The sequence below is a fragment of the Hippoglossus stenolepis genome, chromosome 5 (genome assembly GCF_022539355.2).
Source record: "Hippoglossus stenolepis isolate QCI-W04-F060 chromosome 5, HSTE1.2, whole genome shotgun sequence".
NCBI lineage: Eukaryota > Metazoa > Chordata > Actinopteri > Pleuronectiformes > Pleuronectidae > Hippoglossus > Hippoglossus stenolepis.
Genome location: NC_061487.1, coordinates 4,497,064 through 4,518,049, shown reverse-complemented (window position 1 = coordinate 4,518,049; position 20,986 = coordinate 4,497,064). Strand labels below are relative to the sequence as shown.

The following is a 20,986-nucleotide window of genomic DNA, read 5'->3' as shown; positions in this document are numbered from 1 at the left end:
GGGCTGCAACTTTCAGTTAATCACTTGACCTATAAACTGCCATGCAAATACCCGTAAGACTCCTATTCAAGGTGGCTTCTTTTAACTATTAAATGTATGAAACACTTACTGTATAGACATAATGTTTTTGTGTCTGTATTTGAATACTGAAACTGGTCTACTTTATATTCTTGAGGCAGTTAAAACTACAACAATGCACCTTTTTTGCAAGATGACATCTAAATCTGCAAAATAACTTCTCACATAGATTGCCACACATGATAACACTTGGGAAAGTCTTTTTTAAAACCCTGGCAGTAAACAGTCTTATGTTGTTAAAATGAAGTAGATTTTTGTAATGTGCTAACCTAGAGTTAAATCTGAGTTTCAGAGGCAGGTGGAAGAAAAATGACACTAAAGAAAGAATCATATTTAACCCCCAAAAATACACTGACATTTCTAGCTTTATAAACAACATTTATAGTGTTTTTGTAGCACAACATGATTCACTGTTGGAGAATAATTGACTTAAAACAAGTAGTTCCCTCTTCCTTAAGAAGAGACTTGACCAAGACAACACAGCCATTTTACTCTTATAAGTAGACCTGAAAAAAGCTTTTAATTCACACGAGGCGAAACATGAAGTGGTCTGGTCATTCCCAAATACAGTCATCCCTACCCGCTAGCCCTGTAGTCGCTATTGTGCCTAATGGCCTAGCTAAATGTAATTAGAACTTAATAGCTTCGAGGTAGCCGGACATCTAGCCTAATTCAAGGGCAGCACTTAACGAGACCAGTTGGAGACTGGAAATTAATTTGTCATGTGAGCAACTTTTTTTTTTCTGAAGTCTATACTGAGGATATTGACATTAGCTTTGCAATTAACAAATTTTACGTGTAATGTTAGCTTGTTAACTGTGAGCAAATTCACACGCTAATGTTAGCTGTGTGACATGCTAAATTTGACTAAAGTTCACATTATAACTTTGAGATATTAAATCTGGTAAAAAATACTACAAATCTAGAGCATTTGGTGCCAACTTTCAGAATGACTTTAAATGCACTATGTTGTGAATACAATTTCACGGCTAGTTGATATGTATTAAAAGAGAGGATCACAATTTTCTACGTCCGTCTAAAAAATAGTGAGGTGACCCCTTTCATGAACGATGTTTTTTTTCTTTTTGCTGTAATCATTACCTCTGCCAAGGAGGTTACTTTTTTGTTGCCGTTTGCTTGTCTGTTAGCAGGATTATGCAGAAAACTACTGAACTGATTTTATTGAACTCAGAGGACTGATATCTGTGAGTGTGTTGAATTTAAGAAGACTGTTGGGCCTTGGCTGAGGCATGGGGTTGACTGAGTATAATTCTAGTTCCTGTTGTTATAGATTTCTCTCCAATGAGGGCTCAATGTGAGTGATGTGGGACTGTGGAAATGCACAAAGGGAATTTAATACTAGAAATGGTGTTACTTTGCAAGATAACCACTTTATATGGCTTACTCGCACTGCTGATGTAGTTTTGAATACATTTCTGCACAGGCATAGAACTTTGCTGTACTGAATTTTGTGTGTGTACCTAAATCATGAACCTTTCCTTTAAGGTTTATCATCAGGTCTCAATTTAAAAATGAACAGTTTGTATGATTCTAACATGTTGTCTCTGGTCTGTGTTGCAGAAATGTGAGTTCAACATGGATAACCTGAGCAAGCCAGAGCTGCTCACCCTGCTGAGTATCATGGAGGGAGAGCTGGAAGCCCGAGACCTGGTCATAGAAGCCCTGAGGGTGAGCCCAGACAACACCTACCCACTCACAAGCTAAACCACTGCTATCACAGCCTCTGTCGGGTTAATTGAGCACAACCTATTGAGAACAGATTTCCTTTGTGCAATGGCTTGAGATGAGATGATTAGCTGTAATTGTGACCCAGAATTGTCTTGGTATCACTCGCTGTAATGAAAGATGAATGCTTGTGAAAGCTGCTAAATGAAGGCAATATCACCAAATCTGAGTCAGTGGCTTGATCCCAGAAATGTGCAGAACAATTGTGTGACCACATTGAAAGACTCTGCCCCACTGTTTCTTTCTTCCCTTTGTAATTACCCGCTGATAAGCAGTCTCTCTAATTGCCTTTGTTGAATGGGAGCTGACTGAGCGACTAGTTAGCACTAGGTATCTTGCCAGAAAGGCCAGTGTGATCAAATCCTTGTGTCCATCCAGCACCACCTGCTTTGTAATAAAGAGATGACTGAAGCTGGTTCTGGTTCCTACTGTTCTTTAGTGACTATTGAAAACCAATGAGGGGAAAGGTGCTGCTTGAGTATAAAAGGTCAAATAGTTTTTAATTTGCTAGTGAAACTCTGAGCTTGAGAAAAACGAGAGGATATTAGCTCTGTCTCCTAGTGAACACTTGCTAAAGTATGATGGAATTTTAGAGGTGGTTGGTTAGACAGTTCAATCTGACAAAAAATACATTTGAATGTTTCTCCTTCACTTGTGGGAAATTACAACATTGAATAGTCAAAAAATTCTCGCTCTTACCCCTGAGCCACAAGTATCACCTCAAAGTTGTACTAACAGCCAAAACCAACAGTTTGAAACTAACTATAAGATCTGTGAGTGTTAAACTAAGCAATGGGATGGACTACATGCCATCATACTATAGTCTGTTCTCTGTGTGGTATGTTCTGCCCTCATCCAAACAATATGAGATAACTGATAATTTGCTGTGACGTTGTAAGGTATGAATCTCCACTTGAACATTGTTTGTATTTGTGGACATATTTACTATTTACTGATTCAGTCTGATACTAAAGTCCTGTAATAAATCCTGCCATCATGAAGGTTTCATTTTAGTTTAAACTCTATTAAAGAGGATTGGTTGACCTGTGGGATAATTTTTACATAAATGAACTTTGTATTGCTGTTGAAGTGCCAGGTGTAGCTGGTTCTTTACAGGGGCAGCAATTCTGAGTTATTTCCGAACAAACCCCTGCAAGTCCTTCTCTTCTTGCAGTTCTGTATTTAGGTCGGCTCGGCTTGTCCATGCTCCACTTAAAGGCTGTCCTCTCAGACATTTTTAAATAGGCTCTTGTTACGGTGCAACTCATTCACTGTGTTACACTGGGCTATATAGAAGAGGGATGTCCTTATCAATTGCTACAGTTCAAACACCATGTATTTGATTCTCTGAAATGACATGTAGTGTTTTCTTTTGTTGCACTCCAAACACATCTTCTGGTGATCTAACTGATGGTTGTGTAGCCATCTTCCAAAGCCATTCCTTTTCTTGTTCTGTTTTTTGGCTGATTTGAAGGCTGTTTATCTTGCACACAGTTTGTTCAGTTTTCCGTAGAGTCTGTTGTGTGACTGCAGGCTTTAGTGTTGCTGGTATTGAACATTTAGTGACTTTCTGCTTCCCTCTGCATCACAGCATTGACTTCAGACAGTAATTTGAATATTTTCTATTGTTTACAGCCTTTTACCCCCACCTTTTTAATTCTATTCCATCTGCCCTGCTTCATTTCTGCAGTCTCCCTCCATATAGCTTTAGTATAGACTTTGTCTCAATGTCACCTCTTCCCTGTTCCTTTGTGTCGCTGGTATTGGTTGTTCTTCTGTTTCACCCTCAGACACTTCACCCATGTTTTTAAGAGTCCCTGTAGACCACATATCCCCTGTAGATGGATATCCTATCCAAGTTTTAATGAAATAAGCCTCCTCTCTGGTAACCTCATGGCTCTTGCAAAAACACAATGAGCCTGTTTGTTCCGTTGCAGATAAGCCCTATCCGAGAGAGGGAGGCAGACAGGAGGAGGGACAGAAGAAGTGGGAGATAAATGAAAAAGAGACAGTTGAGAAAGATAGATTCAGAGTGAGAGGCCCAGATTGTTGGTTCAAATCAGAGCGAATGCCATTGAGGGTGGGTGAAATGCAGAAAGAGAGTGAAAAATGGAGGCCCGACAACATGTCTGACAAAGCGGGACAGTGTGACAGAGAGGATTAAACCTACTCCCCCATCCTTTCGCTTTCCACTTCTCTCCCCAGCTCCTCCCAAACAGCCTGAATAAAAGCATCATCGGGCGGCCAGCATTAGGGCAATCAGTTTCACTGGACAATCAAATCACAAATAAAGCTAACCAGTCGTATTAGCACCTTACAGTGGCACACACAACCACACCAAAAGCTTCTGAACCAAAGTTCCATGGCTTGGCACAGCTACAACGATTGTTTGTGGCGTTTGGGTGTTATTAAGAGGCTTTGGTGCCGCAGAATAATTGGCGTGTGGCTAAAGCTGGCTGAGCTGCCGTATCAGGTTTCATCCTGGAGACAAAGAAAGGAGGCCGTAAGCGGATTAGCCAAATGACAGCGATATCACATGTTTACCGTGGCCGATGGCTACACAAGTCACCCATTCTTCTGCACCAAGAGCTTTCCAGAGGGCGTTTGGAGAGTGCAACTTTACCCAATTCCCAGAGCAGAAATTTGTATTTGTATCAAGAAGCCACAGGGATATGATCCACTTCTAAAAGGAGGTAGCTGTGATCAGCTTTGCCCAGTGATGGCTGAGTAGCAGCCTGAGTCAAAGTAGATAAAGTTAAAAGCCCGAACGGAGATTACGTCTTTGGCTGGTGCCACTATCACAATTTTTTGTGATTTATTTATTTTTTTCTATTTTTATACAAAGACACCATGCTTCAAGCCTGTTCAGTTTTGATGCTGTACACATAATGGAGATGGTAGATCGCAAGGTCTCTCAAATTTAAATATTGGTCGTCAGCCACCAGAGGGATTGATAAATAACCAGTAGGTGCCTGCTGTTGTCTTTTTTGTTGCTCAGTGCACGAGAACAAAATCACAGATATTACCGAAGCTTTAAGTGACATTGATAAAATTTGTCTTTTATGTGAGGACAGTCCAAGCAGATTAATAATAATACATTTTATTTGTATAGCGCTTTTAAAAGGTACTCAAAGACACTTAACATGGTAAAAACAGTGACTATAAAAACAATAACAATAATGTAACATTATAGCAGTTAAAGGACAGTCATCTTACATTAAAAACAATTATAACACATAAATAAATCGCAGATTTAATAAGGTGAGTTGTGAGTCCATTTTTGAAGGAGGTGAGTGAGGGAGAATGTCTGAGGTGTTCGGGGAGAGAGTCAGAGGGAGGGGACAGCGATGGAGAAGGCCCTGACCCCCTGGTTCGGTGCTTGGACATGGTAAGAGGGGTGAGGAGGTTGGTGTTGGTGGATCTGAGGTTGCGGGTTGGATTGTGTGCAGGAGGTCAGAGAGGTAAGAGGGGGCAAGGTTGTGGAGGGTTTTGTATGTGATGAGGAGAATTTTAAACTGTATTCTTTGTTGAATGGTCAGCTCTGTGGAGGTGAGATAGCAGCCAAGAACTGAAGTCCTCTCAATCAGTTTTCAAGCCCTTTTCATATGAACAACCAATTGCCACACTGAGTGTCCTCCTGGAGAGCTGTCTGAAAATATATTCAGACATTGTTGGACAATATGTCTTCTGAACTATCTGAAGGTGAACAGGGCGGTCCTACATCCACTATTCACGCTTTTATTTACTCTGCTTTGTTCGCCACCAATTTCTTAGACAAACATTTAGAGCTTTCTTCACCAGCTAGTACTTCTTAAGCCATCTGCTATTTACATGCCAGGCAATTGGCATACAGTTAATGTTGTCAACTGGAAATTGGTCCCTACAGTTATAGTGTTTGTGCAGCAACAGAGCCAACACAACAAGCTAATAGAAGCTAAAAGGGACTTAAATCTGCAGAGTTTGTTAATTCCTACTGGGGTTGGGGGTTATTGGATTCAATGATATTATTAAAAGATATTACCTAATGCAGTTGAAGCATTACAGGAATTTAAATTACAATGTATGTAGACAGAAGTGATCGTTAACATCTCCAGGTCTGCTGTTCCTGTTTTGTTGACTAATAACACACACTACTAAGACATGGAAAGTTGGACAGTGTGAAATGGCTTCTAACTGGTGGGCAGTTATGTTCTGTGAGTCTCAGTGGGAGACAGATACTGTACAGGCGGAGGTGTCAGATTTGAAGTCTGTACTTTTGTGAAAATGACTTGATGGTTTGATATTTTTATTGGCGAAGACCATCATGATTATTGGAAGAAAAACGAAAATGCAGCTTCGTGTCCAGCCAGCTACAGTTAACTGTAGACAGGTCTTAGATGAGTGTTTTACAGATATAAATATTTAAGTTTTAAAGAAGCAGTCTCTCTCATGAGCCAGAAGCTTTACATACTTCTTTATTGACGTGTGACAGACTTGTGTATCCAAGCCTTGTATTTCAAGTCCCTTTATCAAAGTTACATTGAGGTTGTAAGTTACAGTAGGTCGCCGAGCTCAAGAGTCCAGATGGGCAGTCAGTGTTTCTGCACACTTGCGTCCGGCCTTATGCGGACAAGCCCCTCTGTAGTCATGTGATCTGCCATATGACTAAGAGAGTCCATGAAGCTCCTGTCACCACTGGGCTCATACATGCATTGCACAACACATGCCCCGAGCCATCAGGCTTTCTCTAGCGTCACGTTATCTCCAACCATCTAGCTATTTCAGGCATGCCCTGTTGCTGGGCTTTTCCATATCTCCCCTCCACACACATACACTCAGCAATTTCTGTCTTCTTCTGTATCTGTGTGTCTCTTTTTTTCCTGCAAATCTTAACATTTTGGACATCCTGTCCTCTCTCCCTGTCGATCAGTGTCTCTTACTGCTTTCTGTTTCTATCTCTGCTGTTATCTCTTTGGACAGACTCTGTGGCAGCTCGTTACTCATCATTACTGTCTGACAATCTCTCTCCTTCCATATAAATCTTTGTATTTCTGTTCCCCTCCTGCTGCATCTCTCCATCTCTGTGGGCTGCACATTTAATCCGAAATATATTAAAAATCGCATTACTCTCCCGGAGCTGCAATTTTGGTTTTATTTATTTTTCCTCATAGAGAGGGATGCTTTACAAAGTCTCCCCAAGGAGTTCAATTATGTGCTGCACAAAATTTATGACCCTTTGAATCCGTGAATATTTTCATTTTATTCAAATTGAACAAAATACTGAGCAATAATATCATCCTCACAACCTGACCCATCTTTTTTGGAGGTTGAAATTGAGGTGAAAAAGCCCTTCAACAGAGAAAAGTTATTATTTTCTCTCTCTGCACTGGCAGAATGTGCGGGCATCATCGTCAATCAGAAGCTCCACTATTACCAAGTAAACCTTTACTCTCAGACATTTGGAATAAAAACACCTCACAAAGAGCATGTAAACTATAATGTGTCTGAATTTTATTGAGTAAAGTAATCTTAATTCAGCAAAGGTTAAGTAGGCATTTAGACAAGACAATTGCTGTACATATTAATGCGTGTCTTTCTTCCTCTTTTTCCTCCTTTCTTGTTCAAAAGAAAGCATGCACAACAACACCCACCACACACACACACACACACACACACACACACACACACAAGCCAATCAGCATCCTGTTCTGATCGGTTGGCTGCCTAGCAACCAGACCCCCCCCCCAACCTGGACCCTCCTTCAAAAGCTCATGTTTCACTGCCACCCACTTAGGAACGAAGACTCATGGCGTCCATCCTCAACCCCCCCCCCATTTCTGGGAAGCTGGTTTCACCCGGATGTCTCTGGAGAGTTCATTTCTTCTGACAGTCTTTTTTTTGTATATCTGCGCTGGGGTGGTTTTTGAAGTGCTGTCAGTCAATCCAGGAGACTGGTCCAATCCCAGGGGGGTGGACCGTCTCAGAGTTGAAATGGCATGTCTGAGTGTGTGTGCATGTATAATGGATGTAGGACCTATTTAAATGATTGATCAATTTGTCACTTATATTCTTGGATAACTCTATTAAGAAAAACAATGTCAGAAAATAGTTAAAAATGCCCAATTAACTTCTCAAATTTAAATAGCTTGTTTCATACTGCAAATCTACCTTGTTGGGAGGTGGGCATGCAGTTGTTCTCAAGGAAATGGTTAACCTGTATGTAATCAGCTACAGATGCAATTAGTAGTGGATACTATTTTGATGATCAATGAATAACATTTGCTGCCTTAAGTTCCTCCTTTTGATTTGCTGCTTTTCTTTGTCATGTCAAACTGCAAACTGAATAATTTTGTGTTTTTGGCACCTTTCACTATTGTCATTACAAGATTAATTGACAAAAGTAATGAAAACAATCATTAGCAGCAGCTCTAGTTTCAATGAATGATTTGCACATCAATAGAACATTGACTGATACTCATGGATCTATTATTATTACTCGTCTCAGTGCCACACATGCTTCCAGTGCCATTGTCATTTTTCAACACAGGTAACAGAAAAAGAAATGTTCTGCAGGCGCTCACGCCCAGACCAAAGAGAACATGTCGACCAAAGCCCACATTAAGAGGAAACCCATCATATTTGTATATTTGGTGGATTGACATGTCTGCATCTGAATGAAATAGAAGACATCGATTTTTATGGCGGATATTTTATCACCTTCATTATAAAAATATTTATAATGTAATTGTTAGTTTGTTTCGGCTGTCAGTTTTTGTTCTCCGTTTTCATCCAACTAAAGACTCACTGTGGTCGATGGTCACCTTTTGAAAAGCTTTAATATGTCCGACTGAATGGAGGCTTTTACATAATTTACCTTTTCCCTTCGACCTGTTTAAGAGTGCCCTGAATAGCATTTTCTCTTTTAAAAGCACTTCATGTCATTAAAGCTGCACTGCATGTGGAACTGGCCTTTAGATTCTTTATGTGCTTCACGGACCACTAATTGTGTGTGTGTGTGTGTGTGTGTGTGTGTGTGTGTGTGTGTGTGTGTGTGTGTGTGTGTGTGTGTGTGTGTGTGTGTGTGTGTGTGTGTGTGTGTGTGTGTGTGTGTGTGTGTGTGTGTGTGTGTGTGTGTGTGTGTGTGTGTGTGTGTAAAATCTTCCCTGTGAAATGAGGCGATTGGTGAAGTGCTCAGGAAGTAGGTCATAGCAGCCATCTCTCTCTTAATCCATGCTTTGCTTTACTGTAAACCCCCCCCCCCTTTTATTTTTTTTACATAGGCCTATATATTCACTCTCCAGCCTCCCTTCTTTCTCTCTCTCTCTCTCTGTCCATTCTGCACGGTGATGGCTTTTATCTAATGTTCCTCACAGTGCGGCAAGTGCATCCCTCTCAAACCCCCAACCCTGGCTGTGATCAGCGCTGCGCTCTACACAGGGACTTGGATGTTCTTGTCAAGTCGGACACCCGCCTGTTCTGTATGTGTCGGGTTTCACAACAAATTAAATGAAAACATGGAAGGAATGCAGAAGATTTTTTTTTTTTCCTGGCTGATCATTCATCACAAATTAATCCACAGTGGTGTTGGAGTTGCTTTTTGTATGAGGGAGGCAATGTTGTGATTTTAATGTTATTAGCGAAGTTTCGGTTTAAATCTGCCTGTGAATCTGCCGGCTGCTTGGTCAACCTGTGGTAATGAAACTGTTAAAGTGGTCTGCAGTAATTGTCAACGCTGCTGAGCACTAGTTGGCTGTTAATTCAAACTTTATTAATATTGAGCATGTCTAGATTGCAACACTTTCGACACTACACCTCCTTGGGCCCCTAACCATACTGCAGAGGAGTTGAACGGTCAGATAGATTGTATTGTCAAAATTTAGAAAGGCCATATATAAAACAGAGAAACACAGCAAATCAAGTTAGTTTAGAAGATAGAACCATAAAAAGACAGTTTTGCTTGGAAATGAAAAAACAAATTGATTTCCTTTCTGCTCAGATTTGAAAGTTTCAGACAGCGCTTAACACACTGCAACTTAGGAACACATTTTATAGACAAATCCCAAGCAAATTTAAAAAAGTCTTCATCAATTTGACAACACAGACACAACAGTCAGGGGGACTCATAAAAAGCAATGAACCCGACTTCAGTATCTTTAGTGTGAATTCACAAATTGAATTACAAGCATGTACCAGTTTGTATGCAGTGTGTTTTTTGTTCTATTTGGTTGCATTGTGTGTATTAGAAGTTTATTCCTTAATTGCATTGTGTTTTGCTTATTTTGTGGTATATTTTAAGTTACAGTGCATTGAACTGTGGCTCCGTATGTAAGAGAGAGGGGTAAAATCCTGCAGCTTTAGCGTCCCTGCTGATCTGTGATGCTCGTAAGGGTTTAGAAATAACTTAAGAGGAAAAGTACCTCATGTAGGCAAGTAGTTTTCCACAACTGTCAAGTCATCATTAATTTGGGTGAACTGCTTCCCTCTCTGCTTTGGCTTCAATAGCTCTGCCAGGCTTATAATAGAGGCTACATTTTTACATTTAAAGCTGTAAATGAGCTGTTTGTCAGCCTCCTATTCAGTTACACATCATCACTACTGTAAGTTACAGCCCAGGTATATCTTTATTTTGTCATTTTGCCCAAACCTTTGCACTCTATAGATATTCAAAACAGAAAGAAAAACAGGGTTTGATGTAAAGTCATACATCCAGAAATTATGGCAGGACATGAACGCAGTTGTTTTGCCCATTGACTTACACAGGAATTTGAACCCACAACTCTGCCAGTGCAGTAACCTTCATTAGGGTTTAATGCAGGACTATTGTATTAGACTGCATGAGTTTTAGCTCGATGGAGGTAATAAATGTATATGTGTCATTTATGTGCAAGTATTTCATGAAGCAGATCAGTCCACAATCTCTCTGTTCCACTTTTCTGCCTCCGTTTCTCTCAGGGTTTCACGGTCAGTTGATGTGATGACATGGCTACAGTTTGATGGGTGCTGTGTCACACACACACACACACACACACACACGCTCCTGTGAGATGGTTAACAAAAAAAGAGAAATAATGCTTGACACTTTGCCAAGATTTCAACACTTGGACAATAGAGTTTGTTTTCTGTAACATGAGGTGTGTGTTTGTGTCTTTTAAATGACCTTGTGTTAGTAGGAAGTATTCACATACTTTTGAGAGGTGTGAAAGTGAACTGTGAAGACTTGGTTTGCTGTTTCTCTGTCAAGTGTGTGTCCGTCGGGTATTTTGTGCTTTAAAATGACTGACTCCAGCTTCCGAGATGTGATGATTTGCTGCAGTGTGTTTCTCTGTTTTTCTTTCGCTGTGAGCTGCATGTGTTTTGGTTTTTGGTCTGTTGGTCAGACATGAAGTCGTGAAGATGTCTTTGTGGGCCCTTCAACTCTGCATTTTGGACAAAATTTCTGACATTTATAGAGTAAACAAATGGATAACCCGGAAAGTGATATAGTTCTTTGTCTTAATCACAAGAGAAAAGTCTACTTATTGATGAATCTCTATTGTCTCATGAATCCCTGACCTTTTTATTAGACACCTACAGTATATGATCTACTGCAGCAGCTCTGCCACATCTTCTTCTTTTACGAATCATTCGATGAGCAATTCTTGTTAAAACCTCCCAAGAGGATGCAATTAATGCTGGTGGTGCACAAGTCTGCTTTATATTTAAATGTGTTTTTCAAACACCTCTCAGCAGAATACAGTCCAGTTCATCACCACTGCAAATAACAACCTAAATATAACACATGAAAACTGAAAAAAGTGACCATCAGTCAAAACTGAAGATTGTTTTTTTACAGGTGTACCTTTTTATAAAGTGGCCACTGAGTAGGGCTGGGCAATAAACCGAAAATGTACTGAAACTGACATTTATAACCTCTAACCGACTTAATCTTGCTTATGTCGGTTAAATTGGTTAAAGGTTCAGGGTGTAAGATTTTGGTGAAAGGGATCTATTGGCAGAAATTGAATTTTAAAATAATCCTAGTGATGTTTTCACTTGTGTATTTCATCTTATTTGTACTGTTTTCTTTACCTTAGAATGAGCCTTTATATTGACATCAGGAGCGTGTCCTCTCTACGGAGGCCGCCATGTTTTTTTTTTTTACAGTTGTCCAAACTTGACAAACTAAACACATTTTGAGTTTTTATAACAACTGAAGGCTAACACAGGTTCTCCTTCATGTCTGGAGGGGAGGGTGAGGGGTATTCAGCTGCAACATGAAACTTCACCACTAGATGTCACTAAATTCTACACACTGGACCTTTAATACTTTCCCCGATGTGTGCATTCACCAACTGTCAGGTTTCTGCTACGTTCATTTTGCAGCGGCGGACAGGGTAAAAATAATCGTTTATTAATTGTAATCAAATTGAAATTATGGTGATATTGATTTGAGGTCATATCTCCCAGCCCTTCAAAGAGCTCAACCCCAATAGAAGGATAACTATAGGACTCACACAGTGTAAATGTGCATTTCTCTCACACATCCGCTCTGTTATTCACTTTCCCACATCCATTAGCACTCTCACTCTTTCACTCCTGTACAGTGCACTTTAACGTGTGTGTGTGTGTGTCTGACACATATAGAAACTAGAATGTGAGCTTTTACTTCTGCCAAGACCCAGCAGTCTCCTTATGAAACCACATTTAAATTCATTAGGTCCCGATTTTTTATTTGAATCAACCAAATTGCACACACTCTTAAATATCAGTCCTCTAAACATGCTCGATTTTCATTGACATCCATGCATTAAAATCTGTGAAAATGTAAAAAAAACCAACCCTATTATGCAAGTTGAAAAAGTGATTAATAATTCCTGGATCCATCCTTTGATCCAGACCCACATCAAAATGTTATTTGTGTTCTTCCCTGATGGAGGTAACCAGTCATTTGAGATAGCCCATTGTTTTACAGTTTATTTTTATTTTTTTTACTGTTCTATTCTCTTCGATGAAAAAATGTGTTATTCTCTGTTCAGACTTTGAACCTGTTTTTCTGCTGCTGTTGATGGTTGATGATCATCATCATCATTATCATCTAGCCAGAGGCATCAGGGAGGAGCGTGGGAGTTTTCAGGCTGCAAGAACACAGCAGATAAAACTTTGCCGCTATTAGCTGTGGTAGTAAGGACAAGATCGATTTCTACATTATCACATAGTAAACCTATTATGTCACTATAGATCAGTAGTGGTGTAACTAGTCCATTTCTAAAAGAGGTTTCAATGCAGCCAAAATATTTGATTTATTAGCAAACAAACTATAAACAAAAAGACTTCAAATTATTTCAGCCCCTTTTCCCAGTTGAATGTGAAGGGTCATCACTGTGCTGAACACTCATTCATTTAAATTCAAAGTCAGTATTAACTAGACTATAATGCTGATAAATTGAGACCTTGTCTGCTTCTGCTCTGCATTTAATTTGTACTCTCTACTTACTCTTCCAAAGTAGAAGTTTTGCTAAAAAAACTTCAGATAACAAGTTTTTAGAAGATAAAGCTTTCTGTGTATATACAGTTTTGCTACATGCTGATCCAGGGTTCATGGATGCAATAACACCAGCAGCTCCACTGTTGTGACATGAAGACTACTAATTTTCCATTTCACAACTAATTTAAAAATGATTCTCTGAAGGAAGTCATTTGCCAACAGTTAAAGTTGCTTTTTATTTTTTCGTCCTTTCAATAATGGCCTTTCATTTTTTTTATTTTCAGCCCTGAATAAAGGCCTGATCTTTCACTTCCTTTGTGCTCAGAAGTGCTGTAATGTAGTAATTTTAAAGTGCTATTGGCAGATTCTTAAAAATAGAGAAGAAAAGAAGGAGGGAAATGTATTCTGGGTCATTCAGCCTGAAGCTGTTACTGCACAGGTGAAAATGTTCTGGCTCATCCCTGCTGAAGTGCCCTTGAGCAAAACAATGAACCACCCACCTGCTGCATAGAGTCTGATGGTACTGAGCGTGTGTCACCGAGCAGTTTGCCAATAAATCTGATACCTGGAGCTACTGCATGAGATGGTGACAGAAAGATGGCGGCCGAGTGTGTGAAATGAAGGCTGTGGGTGAGTGAGAGGCTGTGAGCGGAAGAGACGCTCTGATCCAAATGTCAAAGAAACGCGTGAGTCAGTCATAACTAAAATCAACGGCTCTTAGGGCCAAGACGTTGATGGCGTGGGATTGTGGGTTGATGCCAAGCAAACACAGGATGTTAGAGAGACTGAACCAAGGATGTTAAGGTTGTTGTTTGGTCGCTCAGTCAGCCGGTTGGTTCCCCCTCTTTGATCCAGACATTAATGTCTTTTGGATGGATATCTAAGAAATCATTTAGACAGTCATGATCCCTAGAGGATAAGTTCTACTTTGGTTAAAGTTTATGGTGAAAATTAGGTGTCCTGATTATGTCATTATCAACATTAATATTTTGGCATTGATCTGAGTCCTTTAACACTGGTTATAGTCCCTAGTAAAACACCCAACTATAGCAACACACTCGCTAGATGTCTCTGGCAGCACATAATGCCTGCAGCTACCTCAAACTCGAGTCGTCATGACAACAAAATGCCTAAAGCCAAACGGACGGGAAGTTTGGCTGTTTTTACACGAAAGAATTCCGGCACCGGGACGAGCAGCTAATGTGCGAGCAATAGGTTAGAGCAGGGATCCAAGAGCTCATGATAATGCACAGATCATTTGAAAGCAGAGGGATGCTCTGCGTTTGGAGCTGGAGTATTTTACTGTATCAAGCCCTGAAACTGTTATTTAGTGTTAAATTATTGAAGTTGGGTTACGTTTTATTTACTATGGGATTTTGGTTTGTATATTTGTTAAGAGTTTTGCACTTATTCATATTCGTATATTTAAGTTAAATATATTTTAAACAGTTAATATTTCAAATTTCAACGTCCAAAAACAGCTGCCCTTTTCATTGACTGTTGTTTTGTGCGTTCGGTTCTGACACCGTTTCGACACTGGTACCGAACAATACCCAACCCTTCTATTTACTTTAAAGTTGAGTTGAACATGTTCCAGAGGCACTGAAATAACACAGCTGTAGTTTACTTCTCTGACACGGCATGTTTCCAAGTGCCACTTGACCCAAATTCGTGGGGCTCTGATTCAGTGTTTAAGCTTAAATTGTTTATACAACATGATTGAAAGATTAACCGCTAGAATGTGACTCTTGAAGTTCACATGATGTGATCCGCTACAGAGAAGACACATCACAATGTTGGAGTTGTAGAGACTGTAAAAACACGCTGTACACAAATTATACAGCAGTTACAGAGCAGAACATCTTCGCTCACAGAAGATCTTTGTGCAGGTATAAAGGCTGGCTTCCAGAGACCACTTATATTTTGATCTGTTGGCAAGTTCCTCACAGGAATTCATTTGTGACAACTGATGCGATGCACTGATGTAAAAAAAAATGTAATTTTAACCGTGAAGGTCAACAAGTGCTGAGATGAGAGATGAAATGAGAAACTACAACCTGAATGTTTTGTGCACTAATCTTAATCTAATAATAAATCGCTTGTAGCTCTGCAAATCCGTGCATTTGGCCAAACTTACCATCAGATCTCTGACTCACATAAGGAAGGCTTGTCAAAATAATCTGTTTACAGATCTTGGTACAGAGAGGCACCAGCAGACTTGATCAGAAAAAAAACACAGTTAACTTCAGTAAAAAAAGAGTAAGATTGGGATCTGCTATATTTTAGTCAATACCATCCATCCGTCATCTACATGGAGAGAGGCGGGATACACCCTGGACAGGTCACTAGCGTATCACAGGTCTAACAACTCAATTTAAGGTCAATTTAGAGTCTCCAATTAACCTAACCTAATCCTCATGTCTCTGGACTGTGGGAGGAAGCTGGAGAAGCCTGGGAAAACCCACACATAAAGACCCTGACCAAATTAGAACCTTCTTGCTCTGAGGCAGCAGTGCTCACCATCACTACCATGCTGCCTGTTAAGTGAATAACAATGCATGAAAATATCATTAGTCTTGTCCTTTTCAGAATTAAAAGTTATGACTTTGTTGATCGCTTTACTTTTCTGTAGGGAAATCATGTGGGCTTAATTTTTGAAATAGTTTGATCTAGGATTTAAAACCTAATTGTCATTGTTAATTAGCTAAATATACCTCTGGGTAACCCTGAGTTCTACAGATTGGTTGGAGTAATCCAAAATCCCTGCACTAGCATTCCACTTGCTACAGCGCTCCTAAAATCTTAAAAGTTATTTCATACCCCAAGTCTTCCAAATTATTTCATTTTAGTTCAGACATTTGTTATGATGTAAATCACCTTATATAAAACCAGTCTCTGGTTTTAATACTGTGGTAGTCAATCTATGATATTTTTAAACATCACACAGTGATCACATGTGACTCTGAGATTTCAACCTTATTCCCTGCTAGAAGTTTGTTTTTGGTAGTTTTTAATCTCTTTAGTTGAGGGTTAAGGGCAGATGGTGTCATCTTGTTGAACCCTATGACACAAATTGTGATTTGTGAACATGGACTATACAAATACAATTTGACTGATTCTTTCCTAAACAACATAACATTATTATCCACCTTCTGCTGACAAAAAATCCCTTTACATTTGCTGTGATAACCAACATGTGTGTCGACTTGAGGAGAACAAGTAGCCTGGCAGAGATTTGGCAGAGTGAAATATGGTAAGAGCACTCAAAGGTTAACAAACTTGTAAATGTTTGCAAATTACAGTTTACTATATATTCACTGTTGTTCCGGAGTGTAAGAGGTTTTAGTTGAGTCAGTATGGGAATAAGGGCCTCTTCCTCCTTTTTCTCTTTTCCAGCCATTAATCGATCACGTCTCTCTCCAGCACGACTTACTGTCTCCCTGTTGGCTTGGCAGTAATGCATCGTAGCCCAAGCAATTAAATTTACAAGCATTCAGCAGCTACTACAGTGCCCTCCATGTGCATTTTTTCTCTCATATATTCGCTGTTCCTCTCCAAGGCAACGGCCCCCTAACAAACACCCTGCCTTCCCCTCCACCTCCGCTGTTGCTCAGTGTGATCTCTGTGCTGTCCTGGTCAGGCTGAGCTCTGCCCTGAGTGGGGGGCTGGAGGTCGTGACTGATGTGGGTGAAGAGAGTGCTGTCAAGGGGGTTGTGAGTTCGGCCTCAACACAGCCACTGCTTTGTCTAGACGTTGAGTTCCTGAGCAACACTGGCGGCTCTGTTCTTGCCCTTGACAGCAATTTTTGGTTGTATCAGCAGAAAACAAGGTTTCTGTGTGGGGGGGGAAAGTTACTTGAGCCAGTTCTGTGGCTTCGCATTGCCGAGCATTTTGTATCTGACAAGGGACAGCAGGTCACACCTGTTGGGACTAAAGAGACGAGGATTTATTTTCTCAGTTTCAATTTGAGTACTTTAGTGTCAGTGCAGATATTGTTAGTGTGCCTCTCTAGTGAGAATCAAACACTTTACTATGGTGCTTTTAATGCATTTCTTTACCAATTCATCTATCAAAGTCAGTTGTTGAAAGGTTATTCAGTTAAGAGGAGTTTTGACATGCTGCTGGTGTAAATTGACACTTTTCACTTCTGGATTTTGCACACAGACCCTGGGGTACAGCTGCAGTTCAACCTTAATAGTAAATCAAATTTCCACATCATGTAAATGGAGTCAAATACAAGAGTTATATAATAGTAGGTGACTGTTAATGCATGGCTCTAGGAGCATGTAAAAAAAGGGTCAAAATCCCCATACATTTTTTATGAAGTTGCTTGTTTTGTCCAACCAATAGTCCAAACCTGAAAGAAGAGAGAAAAATGCAAAGCCTCAAGTCAGCCTGTCCCATTTTTGCAAACCCGGTCCGGCACACACTCGCAAAGAAAGTATAAAATCAGCCAGTGGGATGAGTCAAGCAGCCCTGAGATAAACAGGAAATGCTGAAATCACAAGTAGGTTAAAGCTGCAGTCTGAATATTGATTGTTATTCAATGCTGTCGTTCGTATACTGGTGCCGTGTTGGCCCGACGGTGTGCAGGATTTCACTCTATTCAGCTTATTTCTCTAATTAATTCCTCCTCCATGGATGAAGACGTGTTAATCAGCAGAATCAGATAGTGTAGTGGTTTGTTGGAATGAAATTCTGCAGACTCGTGGTCTGTAACTTCTTCAGAAAGTGCCAGCTCTTCTCTGCACGACAGACACCGATTAAAGGGTCTACCTGCTGCTCTGACCTTGTGCTACCAACCCTCAGTTTCACACTAGAGTTGGTTCGTGCCTCGCCAAGCGGCCACATGGTGGGACGGGGCCAGAGTGCCAGAGATGGCTAGGTCCTGACTGCGGGGTCTGGATGGAGAAAAGGTCCAATCAGCATAAACAGCAAGAGTGAACTAATATTGATTTATTTAGTCGCTCATTTTATAAAATTTTAAAGAAAATTAAGAGATTATCTCTATTTTATATTATTGTCAATTAAATTGATCAGAAAGGACCAACAATTTACCAACATCCCCTTCTGCTTTGGGAAAATTTCAGGGGAATTTCTTACCATTTTTACGCTTTACTGAAAAACAGTCGATGTATCAGTCCACCTTTCCTTTTTCCTTGCAGCCCTGCTGTTTTAGGTGTTTAATGAACATTTAAAAACAATTTCCATGTCGAACGCTGCACAATCCCTGATTTTAATAAAAATTGTTTTCTGAGTTTCCATCGGGCTGAAAGTTGGAGAAGACGTTAAAACCAGTTTATGGTCGAGCCGACGCCTCTTTACTGCTCTGTTTTTACCACAAGCCTTCGTCGATGGGGTTGATTTTATTCTCTCCATCCCGGGCAGTTTTAATTCGACTCTGTGAGATGTTGTTTTTAACAGCGGCACCACCTCATTACAGCACGGCCTGTTTATGGGAAGCCCTGGTATGTACATTAGAGGTTTTGTGGAGGGAGGAGGCATTAGAAAATAATTGAGGGCTGTTTGTACCAAATGTTGAGTCACCAAGGTTTATCTCCTGCATGTGAGTTTCTTTAAGTTTCTATCTTTGTGAGGACCAGATTGACTTTGAATCTGCAAAGTGAGAACATTTTGCAAAGGGATTGCAGTTTGGCCTGTTCTTGGCATATTTAGAGATAAGATTGGTTATATGGTTTAGGTTGAATTCAAGATTAAGTTTTGTATGTAATGCATGAGTTTTTGGATGATGATGATTGTGTGGTGACACAAAGCTTATTCACACAGTATGTGTAACAGGTTGCTTTCAAAGAATGGTCCACTTCACTAAATGTTTGACCTTTTTGATTTGAGACACCATTCTGCAACCGTACTTCAGTCAGGAGAGACCTGACTGAAAGAAAGGGGAAGAGTAAATTCATCAAATTGGTTTGATTGGTTTAACTGAAGGGGTGAAAAGGGTGACAGGATGTAAATATTGAAGCGTTTTCCTGATAGATTTTTACCTGATATCTGAGCGATTTTAAAAGTAATGTCTCATTCCATTTCCCTTTTTCTCTTCTTTTGCTTTGCTTTCGTATTTCAGCCCAGTCACACTTGTCCCACTAACCCACAGTTTTTTAAATCCATTTTCTTGTCCCTGTGACCCTTAAATTATAAGCCAGTTATTGATAGATAATGGATGGATGGGTGGAATGGATCTTGTCCAGCAAAAACTATTTTGTTTTAAGGACAATGATGTAAGGCAGAGAACAAGTTCCCATCCACAAACATGATGTTTGTGGATGGGAACAAACATCATGAACCTCTTCTATCCCACTGTTTCCTGTCTACTGACTCCAATAACCTCTTGTCTGAGAATAAATAATCCCTTCTACCTGTCTCCTCTGCTCCTTCTCTGCCCTTTATCTAACCTGTTCATTTCAGGATGAAAGGGAGCATCACGTCACTCTGATGCTTGTCTGTAACCTATTATTTGAAGCATTTTTGCTGTGGCCGTCTCTTTAGTGATTTCAGACATTTGTTAATTAGATAAAATGTCATAGTTTCTGTTTAATGATTGTCAAGGTACAGCAGTACCTGTAACAGCAGGGAGGTTTTTACATTTTAAAAAGTGATTCTATAGCTTGAAACTCTTAAGTCTCTCCATTCCAGCTCAGCGCTCTTTATAGGTGACTTCAGGCCAATCAATATTATTGGTTGAATATTCCCTGTGTGTGTGACATTTGTGTGAGTGGCTGGAAGGAAATAGTCATCTAATGAAAACGTGGAGAAGTGATGGACTACATTTATTTTCGCTATAGGGACATACAGAGATGGGGAGAAAAAATCTGGGTTTTAAGGAAACAGCCATTTTTTTAAGCACACATACTGATCAGGAGTTGACAAACTGAAAACCTTGATACTTGCTTCTTAAGTTTCCCATAGTTAGTGGTACACAATGACCTGATTTACAAACACACAGATTCTGTATATAAGAATGGACGTGCCCTCCGGGCGTGGAAAGTGAAGCCAATGTGAAAGTGCCTGAAACCTGTATTCTCTTGTTAGACCAGCTGAGGGTGAATTCATGCATTCAGTTCCTATAGAAGTCTATGAGAGAAATTATTTTAAATGTCAGTAATCATTTTCTCATGGAGTTGTGTGAATCATTAGTTTGACGTCTTCTTCAATACAGCCCGATTTAAAATGATCCCATTTAAAGTCAAATAGATGATATATAGTATACAGGGGGGCGGGATACAGTGTGATTGACAGCTATAATGGGGCCATCTGCCTCGACTCCTCCAAATATGGTTACTTCTGGTTTAAAAAAAAACAAGATGGCGCTGGACAAAACAACAAACTAGAGGCTTCAAAACGGCAGCTCACAAACCAATGGGTGACGTCATGGTGGGCTGCAACAAATCACAGCTGATTGACGAATGAGAAAGAGCCTCTGAACTGCAAACATGTAAGGAAAAAACAAAATGATGCTTAATATGTGACGTGAGGGCCCACGCTCACAACCTGCTTAATTTAACTTGAGTGGGCAGCGCCTAAGTGTCACTGGGATTTCAGTCATTATCTCCGTCTTCAGCCCACGTTATGCTGCTGCTCTTTTCTCCGACAAGTAATTCAGCAGCTGTGTTGAACAGGCAGCCTAATGATCCGTCAATCTGACTGATTCAGTCTAATACCTAAACAATTGAGAGCTAGAAACGTCTCTGAGTGAATTCC

General features: G+C 40.1%; 1 protein-coding gene across 1 annotated transcript in view; it reads left to right on the top strand.

Annotated features, from left to right (window-relative positions):
• Positions 1–20,986, top strand: part of cttnbp2 (cortactin binding protein 2) — an 89,161-nt gene that overhangs the window by 4,832 nt on the left and 63,343 nt on the right. Inside the window, exon 2 of the mRNA XM_035155962.2 lies at positions 1,660–1,767. Coding sequence (XP_035011853.1) covers positions 1,660–1,767 — 108 coding nt within the window. The remainder of the gene's footprint in view (positions 1–1,659; positions 1,768–20,986) is intronic.